Source organism: Colossoma macropomum, unplaced genomic scaffold (genome assembly GCF_904425465.1).
Source record: "Colossoma macropomum unplaced genomic scaffold, Colossoma_macropomum, whole genome shotgun sequence".
Classification (NCBI taxonomy): Eukaryota; Metazoa; Chordata; class Actinopteri; order Characiformes; family Serrasalmidae; genus Colossoma; species Colossoma macropomum.
In genome coordinates, this window is record NW_023494795.1 from 15,381,488 (window position 1) to 15,402,602 (window position 21,115).

The 21,115-nt window shown below is 39.0% G+C and overlaps 2 protein-coding genes across 2 annotated transcripts; both read right to left on the minus strand.

Moving 5' to 3' along the window:
• Positions 1-925: 925 nt before the first annotated feature.
• Positions 926-6,168, minus strand: bsnd (barttin CLCNK type accessory subunit beta). The gene is made up of 3 exons (XM_036582659.1): positions 5,918-6,168; positions 4,624-4,709; positions 926-1,596 (listed from the first exon to the last, which is right to left on the minus strand). Exons 1-3 carry the CDS (start codon positions 6,092-6,094, stop codon positions 1,332-1,334), a joined length of 528 nt encoding a protein of 175 aa, XP_036438552.1. The 5' UTR covers positions 6,095-6,168; the 3' UTR covers positions 926-1,331.
• A 2,255-nt stretch (positions 6,169-8,423) lies between these two features.
• On the minus strand, positions 8,424-16,893 carry si:dkeyp-51f12.3 (uncharacterized protein LOC107988041 homolog). The gene is given in 5 exon segments (XM_036582660.1): positions 8,424-9,090; positions 9,092-9,188; positions 14,121-14,593; positions 16,245-16,696; positions 16,784-16,893. Coding segments are annotated over 3 exon segments (429 nt in total). The 5' UTR covers positions 14,375-14,593; positions 16,245-16,696; positions 16,784-16,893; the 3' UTR covers positions 8,424-9,012.
• Between the last annotated feature and the right edge of the window lie 4,222 nt (positions 16,894-21,115).

Below are 21,115 nucleotides of genomic sequence, written 5' to 3' on the forward strand. Positions count from 1 at the left end.
TATGGAAGAAGTTAAAGGAGTAGTGTGTAAGATTTAGTGCAGTCTAGTGGTGAGGTTGCACATTGCAACCACCTGAATACCCTTCCCTTTCCAAGTGTGTCGTAGAACCTACGTGGCTACCTACATCATGTTTTTGCTTCTTTGATGATGGGGACTCACCCTCCCTTGCTTTTTCCTTGCTAAATAATAAGTATGATCCTCCATTTGTCAACACTGGGTTCTCAAACTTCTCACAACACATAATGGTTAGCCAGCACCAGCAGCAAAATGCTAAATGTTACGAAGAGCCATTTTGTCAAGTTTCAACAAAAATCGAACCACTTTGGGAGCCACAATATTTCATGTCCATTTTATTGAAGTGACGTTTCACCATCTTGACTGTAAATATGTCTCAGTATGTGCTAATGTTCTAGTATAGTCTAAAAAATATAATATAAACAAAAACGCAGACTTTTCTCTACTTTAAGCCGTAGCTCAGCTATAGCCACTTTTCTCACATCTCCAGCAGAAAACTTTTCCACAAAAGTAGAACAGTTTCTTGTAAAATGTCTCTTAACGTTTGGTCTTTTACGAGGCTGAACTCAACTTCTCGTTCACAAGCTTTTCGTTTGAATTTTCCCATTCCACCTTAAATGGTGCCTGAGGTGCCAGAATGTAGCTAACTGTTGCACAATTTAAGGTGGAATGTGAAAATTTAAACAAGAACCTGAAGTGAATGAGAAACTGACTTCAGCCTTGCGACTTTTTAGTGTTTGACAGTTTCTTGTTGCAGAATAAACGTATCAGTAAACCAGCCGAAGTGATTATAAATGAAAATAAGTCCATTTGTCAAAAATGATCAATGTTTGTCTTAAATCTTTCTCTTTGCTGTTTCGTTAGCTACTAGCTAGGCAAGATTGTTGTCTTTGTCGCTATGGCAGTCTGCGTGCCAATCTTCAGAGTTAAAGGGTGAATTAGCAGTTATATGTACAACTCCAGCGTTTAAGACCATGTATTGTTAAAACTGTGTTAGAACAGTGTGTTAAAACGATCAGCAGGGCTTTACAGTAAAGGAGGATTATTTTATTTTCTGCTGTGGAGCCACAACAGGGCAGCAAAAGAGCCACGTGTGGCTCTGGAGCAGTGTGTTGCTGACCCCTGATTTAAGCCAAGCGTGTGATGATTTAGGTGTGCACTATGCACAATGCTAACTGGTAGGATATTCCAGGACTAGCTACATTAGCACCACAGCTCCAAAATAAACTTCAGACATTTAACATGTGTAGCTGTGAATTTGCAGTTCGTACATGATATTTTTATCATATTTTTGTCAAACTACAGTTTTAAGGGGCTTATTCACTGTCGAGCTCTGATGTGAAGTAGCAGGAATCATCCACCTTGCCGTAGTAGAGCTCAGGCTCAGAGCTCGGCTTTGCAGTCCCACTGGTTAGGAGAGGGGTGCTAGAGCGGGCCTGGTGCATGCTGGGAGAGCTGTAGAGGACACCTTTGGGCTCAGGAGGTTTGCTGTCTATCTGGGTGAGGGAGAATACTTCATCCTCTTCTCCTTCCTCTTCCATATAGAAACAGGCCAGAGGAGCCTTGAGTGGTTCTGTCGGACTGTCATAATAAAAAAAGATAGAAAATGTAACCAGTAACGTCTTTTAGATTACTTAAAAAATATAATCTGATCTGATTACTTTTGGCCTCTTTCTGATCTAATTACTTTATTTGCTTTCTCAACTGGATAACTGGTTTCATAAAGTTCAAACTATCTGAAGATACAGTTCTAATATCCCTTCTTCTTTCTTTTTCTCCAAAAACTACATGTAGCTGTTATTATCAGTCATAGTGAGACAGCTATTGTGCAGTTTACGGATCCTCTCAGTAAAGAACAGTGAGAATGAATAGACTGATGTATTACAGACAAATCTGTTAATGAGTGCTTTCCAGCCTAAATGTATGAGTCATTAAAGTGTTATTAACGTAGTGTATTATTTATTGCAAGTGGATGAGGTATTTTTTACACATCCATAATAACAGTTGAAATTTTGTCAATTATTGACTAAATAAAGGTTGTATTAACATCAAACCTTTGCTATGCTCAAATGCACATTTGTTTCCACAACAGTACGTCAGTACATTTGTCATAAAAGCATTAACTTAACAATTAAAAAATAGAATCATTTATCTGTGTTCTTAATCATTTATCTGTGTTCTTAATCATTTATCTGTGTTCTTAAGTTGTGCTTTTCACCCTGTCACACCAACTTATTGAACTATAAATATGATGTTCTATCAGGTTAAATTATATGATGAAGAGGAAGTGACATCATTTAAGTCTTTAGAAGAGCCTGGTAAGTTTTGCTTTTATTCAACATTAATAATTGTTGTTTTCTTCATGCTTGAACAGGGCCTGTTAAGCACAACATACAAAAAATAGACAGTAAAAAAACATTTTTTATGATTTTTGTTTTTTGCAATGTTCACAGGACAGTTATGTAATGTAAAAATGGAAAGTCTGAGTTTGATAACAAGCAGCATGGCAGCCAGTTTAGCTTGAAATATTCCACCTCTTCACTTTTCACTCCATCACAAGTTCAGTGTGATGTAGCTATCATTACCATTTATTTTGCACAAAAGCATAACAAAGGTTCCTGAGGCGGGAAAACCTGTTTTTAGGAAAGAGGAAGATGTAATTGAATGTATGGAGGACAAATACTGTGATTTCTTACCATTAAAAAAATAATAATAATAAGTGGCATGTCCATTTGGCACTGATCTTGTGGAATGACTCAGAAATCCTTTAAAAATCACTGTAATATAAGCTTATTTTCAAAGATAGCCTACTTTAATAACAAGTACTTGATTTTTATAATCAGATTATGTAATGAACAGACCAAATGAAATGCCCCAAAAAAACATCTTTATCAGTGTCATCAAATCACATTAGAACCTAATATCACTTTTGCTTTCTCCTGTAAAGTTACTCTCTCTCTCTATGTGTGTATATATACATATATTTGATGGAGACCATGCAGTCATATAGTCTGTTACTAGCACTACATATCCTAATTATATCAGCAAAATCAGAAAAAAATTAGTCATACTTTTGGAGTCTTTGTAAAACTTTTCCCTGCAAACCCTACAGTCATTTGCACACTTTACAAAACATTTCAAACAAGCAATTTGAATCGCTCAGTACTATTGATGAAATATTGTATTCGCTATTGCAAATTTACTTCAATCTACCATTGCTGTACCTGTAGTTTCTGTGTAATGATTAAACTGAAATCCAGTTGATCACACTGAACAGAAGGCCTTTAGAAGACCTATCTGAATCCACTTGTTTATATTCCATTAATAAACTAAGCCACGTTCTGCAGTCACACTACAAGCACCTGATTATGTCTAGTTCTTTCTCTCTCTCTCGGTTCTTCGGGCCTTCATCCCATCAATATTACCATGAAGATAATCTCGTCACAGACCCTATAACTGCATTTGCTGTCTGGCAAGATTCAATTGGCCAGTGACGGGGCCTCATTATTGCAAGACTGATTGGAGAACTCGTGGATGATGAGTGTTAATAGATTATCCATAATCACACGAAGACACAAAAAGCCTTCTTATCTGCCACAATAAATGAGATTAAGTTACTCAGAACACATGATTGGGGGTTGTTTTTAATACGTCCTTTTGACCTTGTTGTCTAGTTGGTAAACTCTGTGTTTTTTTCCACATTCAAAATTTGATGTTGTTTATAAGGAAATATCCATTCCTATGTCTACAATGAAGTAAATAATAGGTAAAGATTTGAGAACTGTAGGCCGTCACCCTGCCATAGCCATAGACTTCATATATATATATAAAATGTACAAACCACTTAAACCCTGAATCCTATATGGACTCACACTAGTTTCTCATTCTCTTAACGACATAACGTACACATTATTTTAGTATCTTATCATATTTTTTTAGATAAAACCAACAATAAATACCATATCCCAAATCACGGAATAACTAAATTTCTTCACTTTTTCAAATAGTCCTTTTTACATTAATTTATATTAGCCCTGCAATTGACTGGTGACCTGTCCAGGGTGTATCCTGCCTTCCGCCCAATGACCGATGGGATAGGCTCCAGCACCCCCTTGCACCCCAGAAGGATAAGTGGTTTAGAAAATGTGTGTGTGAGTGTAATTTATTTTAAAAGTAAAGAACATTATTGCCCTCTCCTGTAAAGTTGCTGTTTTAGAAATTGGACAGTGACGAGATGGAAACTTTGCTGCAAAAACAGTCTGTTTTGAATTCATTGTAGTTGTGATGTCACAACCATGAATACATTTACATGTGGTTACCCATTCACACTGAAGCAGATTGCTCTTTAACCGAGGCACTGTAGAGGACGACCAAACAGAACAGTCTTCAAGGCACAGTAACGAAAATATTATAAGGGATAAAGAGAGTCTGAAAATGGTCATGTGAAAATTATTCATGACTGCTTTTTGTGCACAAAAGCACATATTTTATAAGTGGACTATAAGTCGGGGGCAGGTGGGACTACACGACCATACCTTAACATCTGCAGAAAGCTGTGCACAGCTGTTCAAGATACAATGTTGGCCTCAAGTTATTGTGGTGTCCTACCTGACCTGGAGGACCTCAGCTCCAGCACACAGCTCCTGTTTGTCAGCACTCTCCAGCACTTCCTGGTGTGGCAGTATAAGTGTGACCTGCAGGACACAGCGACAGGCCTCATGAAATGCTGAGCAGTGATGTGAAACCCAAGTCTGAATTTAATGCTTTACTGCTATGTATTGGGTGACCTGGTCACCACCACATTTTAGGATAACTAAAACAGGCTGCACTCAGACAGGCAGGCAGATCTAACAGGCATTTTACTATAATTCAGATTTGGGCCATATTAGCACTGATGAACTACATTAAGCAAATAACTATGTAAGTAGCCTCTACAAGCTAAATAAGAATAATCTGATCTGAGCATTTCACTCTGCAGTCTGCCAGCATGAACAGACAATGAAACTCTCCCAGGAACACAGCAAAAAGGGTTCTGGGTTCAATTCACCTGGCTGGGCAACCAGAATACTCTCTGTGTGGAGTTTGTATGTTCTTCCTGTGTCTGCAGGTGCTCCGGTTTCCTCCCACAGTCCAGAAACATGCAGTCAGGCAAACTGAAGATGCTAATTTGCCCCTAGGTGTGAGTCTGTGTGTCTGTCCTGTGGTGGCATGGCAGCCTGTCCAGGGTACTTCCTGCCTTCGACCCAATGACCGCTAGTCTCCAGGACCCAGCCCCCCAGTGTGTGTGTGCGTGTGTGTGTGTGTGTACGTGTGTGTGTGTGTGTGTACGTGTGTGTTTGACATATAACACAAAATGCAATACTGCAGAATTCATTAAACTCACCTTTTACAATGGTGTGCAAAAGTCAGGGACCACCATTTTTTATTTCAGTGTCAAAACAGCTATTAAGTACACTTTTTAGGAGACATTTCTGAGAAGAATAGATGTGAAATAATCAATTTATATAAAGAAGGGAAAAGCCAAAAGAAAATAAGTGGAAAAAACAGGACCAACTTCTAAGACTGAACTTTGGTCTTTTGGACTTTCGTTTCCCGAGTCTCCCGAAAAGAATAGGCTGTAATGAAGACAAAGTTGGTCACACTAAAGATTGATTTAATTAATCAGTGGTGCTCCCTGACTTTTGCAACGTACTGAACATACCATGCCAGTCTCCCAGACTCAGATTAAGCCTCTAGACTAAAACTTTTTAATTGCATCATTATAGTTTAGCCTAAGGCTAAGCTGAATTCTTGTTTGCAAAACTGTCCCCTCTTTTATATGTCTTCTGTAATATAAAATGTGAAGCTGATCATTCTCTGCACAACTGAGCCAATTAAAGTTTATGTATATCTTTCTACTCACCCTTGGATAGCACTGGCACATACTCCACACTGTCCCTACGCCCACCATCAGCGCTCCCATGGTGCAGAAAGTGGCAAACACCTGTGGCTCCTCCACGGCCATCAAGAAGACACCAAGTGCCACCAGCACCAGCCCCAGGACGATGAGCCCGTAGCGGTAAGGCTTGTTCTCCGCCATATGGGTGAGTGTGGAGGTCTGCTGTGATTAAACTAGTAGTTTGTATGTTTGAAAGAGCCCTAAGGAGTGGTTCAATGACTTTGTCCCTAAGGAGGTGAAGGTGAGACCATGTAGGAGGGTCAGATGTGACTGAACTTCCTGGATCATTGCCACATTAATGGGCCTTGACCAGGTGACCTTCCCTCAGGCTGCATCTGTGCTATGCCTAAGCAATTTTGCTAAACCTCTCCAACACAACACAGTGTTTTGTGTCCAGGGCTGAGCTCATAAAAACTAATGGAGAAAAACTAAGCAAGTCTGCACTGTGTATTCCAGATGTCATCTGGACAAGCTGTCAACATGATGCAGCAAAGTTTAATCAGTTAAATTATGTACATTAATACCAACTGCATCTACACCAGCTGATGAAATCTGGATTTTAATGTTCAGCATGTCCAGATCTTGCATAAATCATACAATGAGGTGTATTGTTTTTGTATGGCAATAGTTAATAAGCGAGTGCTGCCCACTCACCATTTAGTAAACACATTCCTTGCTAATACATGATACTGGGGTCAATATGATTCAAACACAGCAGCTAATAATTCACCGACAATTTGGTTCTAAATCATGTGCGGCCTATTTATCAGTTATACCCAGTAGGACTGCAATCTGCTGGCGACCTACATGCAGTCATATCAGCAGACCACTCGCTTCAATCAGTCAAACAACACTGATTACTATATTACTGCTTTGCATCGTGACTCATATCAATGACTTTCCAGTGCTGAAGTGATGAAAATTGGCTCTTGATTTATTCAAATAATCCTTTATTTGAAGGTGGCTTAAACAAACAGTAAACCGCTGAAGAACAGGAAACACAAACAGTGATATACATTAACAAGTGAAGCTCACGTAGTATGAAACAAGTGCTTCCCTCAAAATTCCTGATGCACGGATTCCCATAGAAAAATACAAAGCATGGAAAATAAGTGTTTAAAGTAAGTGCATTACCCCCACCCCCTTTTCTGTCTTACACGTCACAAAAAAAATAAAACAAAAGTAAAAAGTAAAACTGATATATGCCAGTCCACAACACAGACGTGTAGAAGTCATTAAACTGATTAATGGTCCAAGGCACTACTCAGTGTTTAAATTCATGTTTTCAAAAATAGGCACTGTCCAGGTATAACAGCAGACGCTTTCAGCTAGCAAAGCAAGTGATTACCTGCTATATCAAACATACAAGCACTGACATTTTCAATTATCATCTGGCCCGTCAATTAGTGGCCATCTAGCGGATTCTCAAAAGGCCCTTCCCTGGTCAAGTAGTGGTATTTTCATATATGCATTGTAGTGGCATCATTATTATCATTGTCAACTGTCTCTAACAGTTAAGACAATCTTTATAAGTTCACAATGTAATGGCTAGAGAGACAAAACCAACTAACCTGCTTTTGGACTTATCTATCATTCATTATTAATATAATCATTGCTAGACTATACAGGGACATTATCTAGATACTGTTTTACTTCCTGGCTCATGTTTTGACAGTTTTCATGTTGGGTTTCATATTACGGTGCAGAAGTGCACATTTCCCAAGTCTCCTGTTAGCATTCGATTAGAGCCAGTTTTTCCAAACTCCACCTCACGCACAATGATTGTCAAAACCAAGTGCAAACACATATAAATAACCAAACCAGATCTTCCTCTTTTTACTGTCAAAATGAGTATTATAAAACTATGAACTATAAAAAAGGAGATTTTTTTAGGCATTCAAACTCATTGTCAATGTCAAACTCCTGACCTACATTAGCCAACACATGATCTTTATTAGTTGTATTTATTAAAGGGGAATTCCAGAGATTTAAAAACTATTCTGCATAATTCAATTGTTGAGATATAAACAAAGTTATTCAGAGTGGTTTGATGTGAAACAGTGCACTGTAGAGAAACTTGTCAACTTCGATTTCTTTACAGTGGTCACAGGAACCAGTGATTACAATTTCTACAATGCAAATATGGCCATTTAATTTGCTATTCAAAATGACCAGTGTGTAATGTAATGATGATTATGGTAAATTTTCAACAAATAAACTTTCTTTGGGTACTAGTGTGCTTTGCAACTGCAGAATTATGCAAAATTTTGAAATATAGGTGGAATTCCCCTTTAATGGGAATTCATCCATGGCTCTGCCCTTACGAAGGGTTCCCCCAAGCTTGGTGTATGAAGCCTTTACTTAACCATTCCCTACTGAGTGAACTATGTCTTCAAACCATTTGTACTAATTTCTTTAAATATATATATATATATATATATACATATATATATTTGTTGACCTAGTAATTCTACTGCAAGTTTATCAACTGTGATTTTAAGACATCAAAGAGCAAAAACGCCTGTAAATTGTGTGCTTGGAAAAAGTCTTGGAAATTGTATGCTTAACATGAATACCAGCCATGTTTTTCTCATATTTTGTCATAAAACTCTCTTTCTGCGTCCTGATTAATGAGATTTTGTACTGACTCTAAAAAAGAGTTACACTCAGCCAGTATATAAAAACCACAGCTGTGCAGCTCTAAGAACTAATGACTCCTTTGTGGTCTTGAACACGTCCTTACAAGAAAGGAAACCAAAAACCACAGTTTCCTGCAGTGGCTGGATTAAATTTGCACTTTACTTGGTGTTTTGATGCCATTAAAAGCCATGTGACTAGCAGTAAGCAAATAATATGTTACTGAAGAGGAATACATTACATGGCCAAAGTCAGTGGTCACTTATGGTACTCATTCAGCCTGAGTGGTTTGAAAACAATACAAATGCTGAATACTTACAGGCCACTTTTGGCTATCTGGCTAACCATTTAGCTAGCATTAGCACCTAGCTCTTAATCCTGGTTAGCATCACCCTCACATGGCCATGAGGGCACAGCAGTGATCATAGCTGGTTGAGGGATGTGGTGGTCTTCATGACTGTCTCATAGGATGGTGGGGGCTCCATGTCCCACGGCGGTGGGGGTACCGGGCAGGCTGTGGAGACTGGTGTGTGTCGTAGCTGAGCGCTGAACTGAACGCCGCTCTTCTGCTGAAGCTCTGCGGATTCTGTCCAGCCTCCTGCAGAAAAAAAAAGGTTTACAGAAGATGCTCAGTCCTAAAACAAATAGCAATACTGTCACAAGAGTTTTATTTTTCAAAACAATGACGTTTCACAAGAAGAACTTTCTTGGAATGCTTTTTAAATACAGCACTGTGCAAAAAGTAGAGAATAGAGAACACCATTCATTTATTTCATTTCCACCTGATCATTAAAAACCAATTATTTATTTTTAGTACCAGAGAAAAAAATAAAAAAACAGAAAATTACACAGCAGCAATATAATATATATTTTCTGTATTTAGGGTGTCCACTCCTTGCTTTTATTACAGCTTCCACTCCTTTCGAGAGACTTGCCATTTTTCAAAGAAATCTGCAGGGATATTTTTCCACACCTCCAAAGATCAGTCTTAGAAGTTGGTTGCATTTTCTGTTTCTCACAATCCAAGTAATCCCAAACACATTTAGTGATGTTGAGGTCTGGTCTTCTCACACAAGCAGCTTTTTTTGGTTCATCTGCCAAATTTCATTCTAATTATATAAATAAAAATGCATCTACAGTGTAAGTGGATCTGGTAAAATGGAGTGTAGATGCAAGAAACTGTACTTAATAAAGCGGCCAGTCTGTGTATGTTGCTACTTGGTCATATTAGGAACAAATACGGCATCAATTTTCATAGCTAAGCAGACGATGCCCAGCTTTACATATCTGTTGAGCCAAACAGCACTACTGTTTCAAACACTCTGACAGACTGAAAAGCTGATATCATTAAGTAGAAGAACAGAAATTTCCTTAAACATAATGAGGAAAAAACAGAAATTCTTCTTATTGGGATCAATGTTAAATGAGATACAATCATGAGAAAATTAGGAAGTCTGTCCACACAGGTAAATCCAGCAGTGAAGAATCTGGCTGTACTGATTTATTTTTTTATTTTAAAGCACACAGCCTTTTTTCACTTAACACTGCTCATGGTAGACTATATATTAGACTGCATTATGCTGAGAAATTTACACATTTTTGTTTTTCCATGACTTTACCGTAACTCGTTGTTTACTGGTTTGCGAAAAAAGGCGATTGTTAAAGTTACAGCTAATCCAGAATGCTGCAAATGCTTACAGCAACATGCAAGAGACAACATATCACACTAATTGTGACTTCATTACACTGGCTTCCAGTCTCTTTTAGGATAGGTTTTAAAGTATTGCTACTGGCACCATCACACAAAATGGACTGCTTGTCTCTGTATGTTCCAAATCATTCTTTAAGGTCAAATAATGCAGGCCTGCTTAAAGTACCAAAAGTTAACAAAAAAAGAAGTGGTGAGGCAGCCTTTTGTTTTTATGCACCAAAAACATGGAACAATTTACCAAGAGAGATTAGACAGGCACCATCAGTACATGACTTCAAGAAGCAGCTGAAAACATTTACCAACTGTTTTTCATGATTCCATTGTTTTTTACTTTTTTCAATTTTTTCATTTACTTATTTAACATTATTATTATTGTTATTATTAGTTTATATTACTACTATACATACTTTTCATATTGTTTTTTTGTTTAATTGTTCTTTTGTACTGTTTTTCTATTTATATTTTTGCATTTATGTTGTGATATTTAAATGTATGCTATCTGTTTTGTCTCCTAACCCTCTGTGAAGCGCTTATGCATTTATGTATGATATGTGCTATACATACATACATACATGCATACATCATCTAAACCGCTTAATCCTTCTGGGTCGAGGTAGGTGCTATACAAATAAAGCTTAATATATTTTTTTTTTTACTGTTACTTTTCAATTCAGTAAAAACAAGAACCTACAGTGTCACTGATGTGAAGCACCAAAAGCTACATGAGTGCCATTCATCAATACTCACATTCTGACCACAGGATCACTGTTGGCTGGATGTTTTTGGTTGCACATAGTGAGCCAGACTGACAGTAAATTGTGGTTGTGTTGTCATGTATACAGCACACAGGTGTCTGGCTGCTTCTGATTGCTGAAACTTATGTGATGTGTGTGAAACCCTCTTAAACAGCATATGTATGAATGTACTTGAAATGTTCGTATCAGAGCCAAGCACACTATCCTGTTGGTGTCACTGTCGCCCAAAAAATATCTGGCAATTTCAATTACAGCCTATATCGTCATTGACGTGGTCTTATGTTTTTTAATTTAGCATAACAACATGGAGCTTGTGAACCACTTTGTAGATAACCTTGACCAATCAAAAGCAGCCAAACACCTGTTACACAAATACATAACAACACAACTGGACAAGTTGTCAGCATTCAAGCCTCAAGTCAAAAAAAGTGGATATTCTCGTCTTCTTGATCAAAATAACACGCTTAGACATTCAATTATGAAAAATAATCACAATTGAAATGACAGTCACAATATTGGTCAGAAAAATCCCAATTAGATGTTTTCTCCAAATCGTCCAACCCTAGCAGAGGATGGCTGATAAACACGCAACAACAGATGGGCTATGGTCAGTAACAGTAAACCTACAAAGTGCATCTGTATAGTAAGTGTAATGGCCAACGAGTGTAAGTATTTCTTGTGGTGTTTTGGTTATTTTGTACAGCCCATCTATCTTTATAGAGATCTCTGACAATCATATTTCACATACCGTGTTAAGCTTTAGCAGAAGATGAAAACGCACATTATCCTTTCATAAATTTATCTGCACTGTCCTCTCTGGCCTTCCTCTTAAGAAAGACATGACATAGTGCTGTCTTTAACTCAAGTGGACACAGAGCAGGTTGTGCTCACTGTTCTGTCAGAGTTGGAATGCATGCAGAAAGACCTTTCACTCATAGATCCTAGTACATTAGAGTAGCTTTGAGTTTATACAGCCAGCTGGAGTGTTTACTGCTCTCATACAAACAGCCTTTATTCCAGACAGAGACAGAGAGGGGGGGTAAAGAGACCCCCTAGCACTCTTGTGATGATGGCAGCATTTTACAAGCCACACAAAATCTCTCTAGTGCTCTGTCTCATTTGGATATGTACATATGGCTGACTCTGGTTTCTGTTAGCGTTTGTTTTCCTAATCATGCCATCAGTACTAGCTAGAACAGCTCTAGCGACAAATCCCGCTTTCTGCCATGACTCCCCGTCTCTTGTCTTCTCCAGCCCAGCCCTCAGACACAACCCTATCATTGTCTCTTGAGTAGGGTCCAGCACGAGGCCGCTTTGATGACATACCAGCAGCTCTGAAGAATCTGACTGGCGACTGGCCCTCTTTTTCTCTCCGTCAGACATGGAACGAATCAAGAGAGATGGAGCCACTAACTATTCAGGTTTCTCAGGGACTGTGAAGAACAGTTTGTTTTAAAATCCCCCTTTTTTCACAAATGAATTTTGTAGTATTCTACTAAAAGGCATTCGGTAGTAAACTGAAACTAGAAAGGCCTACTGAGCTCACCACATTACTAGAGGGGGACTAACATCATGTCAAATATTCACAATAGAATAATGCAACAGTAAAGCTACAGTACTACCAACTCCAGCTCCACTGATCTTTCCTCATGTCCTACAGTAGCTAATGCTTACTACAATTATGCCCAACTCATTGCAGTTAAAAGCAAGTATGGCAAATAACTCCACCTCCACTGTTTTAACTTTTGCCAGTAAACTTTCCAATGAATATTACCCTTATGCTCAACTCCAACACCAAGCCTTCACAAATCAGCATAAGGAAGTGCTGAGGGTTTCTCAGAGTTCGTTTCCCCTCTAGTTTTGCACTAAACTGAGCTTAAACTGGATCGAAGAACAGAGCTACACACAGGCCAAAGCTGGGGCACAGACCCATCATGTCTGTCATCATCGTGTCTGGGGGAAACTCTGCAGTTTCGCCTCTCTTTGTTTTCCCTGTGACCTACTTCTACACTGTAATCAGAGCATTTATGACTATTTTTCTTAGGCTTTTTTAACTGAGAGGTCAGTGACTAAACACAAATGCTATGAAACAAAGTTCCAAATGGAAAATCTGATAGCCCAAATCTGGCACAAGCATCTGTTATGCAATTATCTCAGTTAATTTGCTGTTTTTGAGCCTCGTGGCAAACTCAAGGGATAGGACTGTTTCTCATTTTAATGGCATTCTGTAGTCCAGTTGTATTCAGAAGAACTGGCACCTTTGGCCAAATTACATATGTTGTCGACTTTTACAGTGAAAGAAGTAAACACAACCTCTACAGCTAACCATTTAAAAAAAATAATATGACATTTCTGCAAATGTTAATGCATATGTTAATTTATATTTGACCAACATAAAAAAATATTTATTGATGCGCCAAATGTTTGGACACCCTTCTAGTAGCAGACTCGGTAGGCCTTAATTGACTTGTTAGGATTCGTTAAGCAGGTCAAGAAATTAGGAATTGTCAGCTAGTGAGCATAATAATTCTCTGACTCTTCAAACTTTGTGCTAACATTCGACAACCATGGGCTCCTCTAAGCAGCTGGTAGTTTTAGTGATGTGTATTAGTGCTGTTTAAATTATGGCCCATATTATATATTTTCCTCACATTCATAAATAAAAGAGTTTATGTAGTATGCAAACATTATTAAAGTTTAAAAATCTACCATTGACTCCCCAGTTCAAATCGTTCATTGAGGAAACTAAGCTGCAAAACATCCTATTTTGAAATGATCAATTCTGTGATATCACAAAAATCAGTGAATTATATCTGCATATTTAGCCTACAGTAGTTCAGCCCCACTCATTATAAGCCAGTTTGTCACAATTATTACATATTACATACATACCACATATTATTACATTGCAATTATTTGAGATGATCAAAAATCGAACCTCCAAATACTTTCAGTATATGTCACCAATGCTGTGAAAATACCAAAAAACATGACATTCATGATATTTTCATGTCAACCTAATATCGTAAAATTTCCCAGCCCTATTTTGCAACGTGCCTCTTACCTCTGCAGAGCGATGGCCTGCTCGTAGGTGTAGCGGGTGCCGGTGCGCGGGTGGAGCAGGAAGTGACCTGGGATGGTCATGTGACTGCTGGACTTCATCACTTGGCAGAAGCAGTAGATGAGGATGCAGAAGCCCAGGCCACCCAGGAGCATTCCAATGATGCCTGTGTATATGGTAGAGAACATGATGAGGATGACCCCGACCGCCACCAGCAGCACCCCCACGCTCACCAGCCCTCTGTGGGGCTGCGACATCCTGCCTCCCTCCGCTGAGCCATCACACGGAGCCTCACCGCCCGCCACTCTGCCAACAACACAGTGTGTGTGTATTTATCTCTGTGTTCGAGGTGAGGGAGGGGAGATTGGCTCTGAGAGTACAAGGGGGTTGTGTTGCACAGAGCACAGCACAAAAGCCAGGCCAGCCTGGTGTCAGCTCATGTCCCCAGAGATCACAGTGAAAGACTGCAGAACAACCTGCACAGAGGGCAGAGGAAAAAAAAACGCCCACCAAGAAAATGCCAGTTAGATCAACAACGTAAGCTCAACAACACTTTTTCATGTACTGACGTGGAATCAACACTGGATATAAACTGTCATATTTCACTTCCAGACATTTTTAGTACACGTATAGGAAAAGGAACTTTACTAGTGCTCAGGGAATTCTTGTAAGAATCTTATTGTAAATTAGGACAATCACTATTAGAGATGGCACAGTATCACCTTGAGCACTGCCTGATACTGATATAGATGCGGTATTTCTTCATAAAAAACTACTAAGCATTAAAGAGTTTTAATTGAAGAACATCACTTAATATGCGCATCTAAAAGGAGGCACACCTGTAGTAACTTTTCCAACACTCTACTATCCCACAGAAAGATTTACAGCTAACAACATCACATCACACAACGTGGTATTTCAGGCTAGACTTGTTACAGGATTTGATTACACTTCTTCTTTTCTTCCCTCTGATACATCAGCCTGATACCAGTATCCATCAGTAGTGATGTCAACTCTAATTGCTCTAATTGGTTTACTGTAATATTATACTGCATTACTGTAGCGTATTGTAGTATTATAAGGTTAATAGATTATTGTAACACAGTACTGCAGGAACATTGTATAGATTAAAATATCCCTCATAGCAAGAGGATAGTGGACCACTGTTGGCCCACTGATAGCAGTCCACAGGCATTTTGCTCAAGTGTTTTCCGGGCGGCCCACCGGTGGTTAAGCAGCGTAATATTTTTCCACTCATTGTCCAATTTACTTATTTTTCCTTCCTTACTTTCTTTAGGTTACTTTAGAAATTAGTTTAGTAATTAATTTTAATGTAGCACAGACACCTACAGCAATTTATATAAAATCATTTTACATTAGGCCTAGTCATTAAATAAAGGCTAAAATTAAGGCTATGTGCGTTTAAAATCTGTATGGGGAGATTAAAAGAGCTTGTATACAGGACAATAATCTAGGTGGTCCAAGGGTGGACCAGCAGTGGCAAACAGCCAGGGGACCAATATATGCTTGATATCTCGGATATTATACATACATACACGTACATACATACACGTACATATATATATATATATATATACACATATATATATATATATATACACACACACATACATATATATATATATATATATATATATATATAGAGAGAGAGAGAGAGAGAGAGAGAGGTGTGTATATATATATAAGTATTATTCAATACTATCAAAATCCTAAAGTCTGTAAAGTATTACAGTACTTTTTCCATAAAGTTGTCAGCCAAATACAAAAGTAGGCCAAATGTAGACTATTTCTCGGCTTAACTGAATCACATTTGTTCTTCTTAAGCGCTTATCTAATATCTTAATCTATACATGCTGATAGTGATCTGGAGTTAAACTCCTGTAAAAGCAAAAGCACTCGCCACTTGTTGATAGAGCCTCGCTAACAGTGCGATTCACAAAGAAAGATGAGCTGAACATCTTAATCATTTCTCCCGTAACACATCATATAAAGCGCACAGCCGCAGCAGCCGTAGATTACAGAACAGAGCACATTTAACCTACAACATTATAAACACGAGTCAGTTCTCCTCAGCAGTGGTTCTCGGTCTAATCACAGCCTACCTACCTTAGTCCTGCTGGAGAGCTTCATCTGTTCCCGCGACTACAGAAAAGCCAAATTTGTGGGCCAGATTATGAATGTTGGCGGTGCTCGACAATAAAAAAGCTTTTATGGACTCCGTTCACAGAAGGGAAAGAGTGATAAACCGAGCTGAGGTGCAGTCCGGGTCTCCGAGCCCTGTGCTCATTTCCTGTGGGCTAAAATCGCGCTGCATCCAGTGGAAAAGCCCCCCAAACGGGAAAATCACGGTCGTTTCGTCCAAGAACAGGATTCCTGTTTTTGAGGGCGACCCCGTTCACACGCCTCGTTGTTCAAGCTTGAAGCTGCGATCTGGTTTCGAATCCGCAGGACCCGCCTTCCGGGCTGGCGTTCACAGCCATCCCTTCCCATTTACGTCCCACCACCACAACGCTGCTGACTCCGGACTGGGGAAGAGCACATGGAGAGAAATCGTACGACTACAGAGAGAACATGGCAGAGTTAGTGGGCTACAACGCATCTTCCCTGAGAATCTCTCCTACATTGTGTCTGTTGGACATGCCTACCTGTTTGGGGGAAGGTAGTTGTTTCCCTGAGCCACAGGAGGGAGATATTTCACACGTATTTCCCAGTCTGTCAGACAACTTAAGCCGTATAGTACCCCCAGAGAGAGGAGAGGAAAGCGACATTCCTATTGGTCAACCTTCGCTTTAATTACCCGGTTCTCAGCCCTGATGAGCGAATCCCTGCCTGAAGACCTTTTACATTTTATTCAGTTACATATCGCTGCCACATCTATCTGAAAACGACTAAAATGTCTATTTACATTTCAGTCGTTTTCAGTTTTTCACATAATTTGAAAACGCCTGTTGCTCTTTACATTGTGTGTAAATTTCATGATAGATGGACCAAAAGAAGTGGCCTAAATTTACTTGGAAATACGTCTGGTTCCATTGACTTACACTGAAAGTAAAGTATGTTTTTTCCCCTCTCCAGTAAAATTAGCATTTTGGAGATATGTTTTGTTCCGACAACAGCGGTATGTAAGTTTCTCTACAATTAACCATTTTACATCAAACTATTTCATTCACCATGCGGTTCTCTTCACTGAATCTTTTGACTGAGTCTAGTAACACATAATTTTACCAAAATGTATTTATGGTCTTAAATAAATTGTCCTGCTAATGCAGAGGTTCCCATCCCGGTCCTGAGGGCCCCTCAGATAGTCCATATTTTACCTTCACCCCTATTTGTTGTGAGTTGGGTTGAAGCAAAATGTGACTGTGGACCCTCTGAGAACCAGGTTGGGAAACACTAATGTCTTTTACACTCTTTCAAAATGTCCAATAATTTTATTTCTGGATATGTTTAATGGCCGAGATGGTGAACCTGAGCTCTCTCTTCTCTGGTGGGAAGTCGTCCTAAATGACCCTCCAACACATATGTAGTGTGAAACCCACATGCCAATAAAATGTTGAGTTCTTGACTTACATAAACAGCTGAAAATACTGTGTTTGTAATTAGACGTTACACAGAAGATAGTCGACTGGAACCACTTATCAATTTGTCAATAAATTGATGACATCAGTAATGTTGATAATCTAACGATGTCATGTGATACTGTCTGACTTCAAGCAGCCAGTTCACTGTAATGAAGGGGTGCCCAATGTTTCACAAGGGTCAGTTTGACTATGGGTTTTCATTAAAAAAAAACAGAAGCACATCTTATCAGTTGTTTGATGGATAGAGTCAGGTGGCCTGCTTGTCTAGAATGAAAACCTGCAGCCACACCAGCACCTTTCACACCAGACACCCCTGTTGTGATGCATCAAAGCCAGCGGTGGATGTGCAAGGAGTCCTGAGTGGCTGCAGACATGAACAGCTAACTCAGTTTTTAGCCTTTCAGGGTCTCCCATGGCAGAAAGGTCTTAGCAGAGGTGCCAGACTAAACCTACCACCTAGGCTCACTGACCACTTTATCAAGTACACCTACCTTGTATCTACATTTATTTACCATTTTGTCAGCTCCACTTGCCATAGGTGCACTTTGTAGTTTTACAATAACAGACTGTAGTCCGTCTGGTCATCCTCTAGTCTTTCATCAGTGGTCATAGGTGTCAGAACATAACTGCTGCACCATTTGAGGAGGAACGGAAAATTGGAATAAGAAGATGGCGAACAAAAAGTCAGCTTTATACACTCACCATCATTTTGCTGTCTTTTCTGTAAACTTTGTTCAGCTCAGTCGTTTCAGTTTCTGTTGTGGTCTGAATTCTATTCAAACTAGCAGTTGTTTTTAGTTTGCTGAGCTCGTTTTAATGCTTTTGTATTTATTTGGAAGGTCGAAAAAATGATAAAAAAAATAATATACAACCATATGCTAACATACTGTCATTAAAAGGCTGTACTACTGTTACCATTATTTTTGGTGTTCACTATTGAAATAGCTTTAAATTAGCTGAAGAATGCAGACTGACTCGTTTAGGACTCGAAGACTAGGATTTAGGACTTGAGGCTTGCCTGTGCTGACTTGAATCAAGACTCGGCTGTTTTGACTTGAGACTTGATTCGGGACTCAAGTGTCAAGACTTGAGACTTGCTTGTTACTTGCAACCTAGTGACTTGTTCCCAAGTACAAGCAAACATTCTGATGTGGAGCCATACCTCTCTTCATACTACAACCTATAATGCAACATGGAAAAGCAGCTTGTAGCAGTTGCTGATTGGAGAACAAAGAAAAGGAAGCGGGTCATTGCTGTGATCTGATTGGCTCAGCTCCTGATGTTAGTAGAATCTAGTCAAGCCTTTGCCCTGTAGCACTGTGAGATGCTAGATCAGGGGTGTCCAATCTTATCTGCAAAGGGCTGGTGTGGCTGCAGGTTTTCATTGCAACAAAGCAGGAGCTCACATGATCAGTTGTTTAAAGACAGACCGACTGATTAAACAAGTGAAATCAGGTATGTTCTTGTTTGGAACGAAAACCTGCACCCACACCAGCACTTTGTGGATAAGATTGGACACCCCTGTACTAGATACAATACCAAACACTGATACAAAGAGTAGCATGCATTGTATTGTATCTACTCATGCAGTATACAGTATACAGTACACAGTGTGCTATTTGACCACAGCCATGGAGAGTCCAGTAGCTACTTTTCAGGAGCAAAAAATCAAATTTGTAGGAAGTAAAGGCTTCATAACAGCAAAAAGCAATGTTGTCACTGTTGTCAATGTATTAACTGTGGTGTTTTTGCTGTCGTAATAACAGCTTTATATTTCTCTTCTTGAACTTCTTGTTCCTCCACTGAAAAATTATCATTTTCACTTGATTGGCTGTTTGACCCAAACATCATAAAGGGGTTGGTAAAGGAAAATTCCACTGAATTCCATCTGAAAAAAGTTTTTTGCTATTTTTGCTATTTTTCCTTCCTGCTTGTACCGCTTCACCACAAATGGATTAAAAAAGTCAGAACCTCATCTCAAAACTCTGTTGACCAATATCTCACGCAGCAGGTGACATATTTGTAACCATTTTGTGTTAGAACTTTGTGATGAAGCTTTTAATGCAGGGGATCCAGTCCCAGTCCTGGGGAACCACACTGTGCACATTGTGGTGCCTTCCTCCTTCAAATACATCTGATTAAGCTCATAAACTAGTTAACAAGCTCCTGATGTGCTAGGCCAGATGTGGTAGAGACCAGAAAACAAAAATGTACAGAGCATTTGATCCCCAGGACTGAGTTTGGGAACCCTTGTTTTAGAGGCATTAAAAGCCTGATAGGTTTTGCAAGAACAGCACATTTCATACCAAACCACTCTGAATGACTTTGTTTACATCTTAACCATTTGACTGTGCAGAAATTTGAAAAATCTGTGGAATTTTCTTTAAGTGGTTGCTGTGGCATTCTTTTTTTATTATGTTAATTGCATGTGTAGTATAAAAAATGATGTCGTTGATGACTTCCAGCAAGTCACAAAGAAAACAAAGTGATCTAAAAAAGATCTGAGTGTGGAGGCAGGGGGATGGGGGGGGCTACACCTCCCTCAGAAGTTCGCCCTTATTGGCCTAAAAGCTGTTTATGGTGAGTAATCATGAACTTAACCTGCCCCACAGTAGGTTAGGTGTTTAGCATAGGTTGCCATGGCGATGTATCCCATAAAAAGTAAAAGAAATCCAGGGTTACATTAAAGTTTAAAGTTAACTGACTAAGCAAGAAATCCTGCCTAATGAGCCAGGCCACTGGACCACAGTTTTTCCAAACATGTGGTTTTATAACATCAGTTCAACAATTATTTTTTACATGTTTTTCTAATTTTTTAATATAGTAATTTTAGGGTGTTTTTTGGATTGTTGGCTAGCTAAAAACATGATCTAGACCAAGGGCGGTGATTTTGCTGCTCTTACCATGTAAAATAAACCCTTCAAATGATGAGTTGAATCAAGTGTGTTTAAGTAGGAAAATCACCAAACTGTGCTGGACTCCAGTCCTCCAGGACTTGAGTTCGCCACCCCTGATCTCAACACTGATAGAAATCCAACAGCTCTGTGTTAAGTGACAGAAGAATTACTGCTGACCTAAAGCACTTCTGGGACACTAGGTGGCTAAAGTCTATGGCAGCATATCAGTATCAGAATTAAAATGAAAATGTAATCTGTAAAATGGCAATGGCCTTTGGTGGCCTTTTGGTGGACCATTATTGATTTTTATTATTTATTATTGATTGATTTTATTTACACAGAGATTTAGGTGCTTTATGAGTTTTTATTTAAATTAAAATGTACTTCTGTACAAATCACATAGCATATTAGCAGATGAGCTGATGGCAGAGCAATATATCCATCTCTGATGCTCACTTTGTAGAAGATATGCCTGCATGGCATCAACTAGAATCTCTAT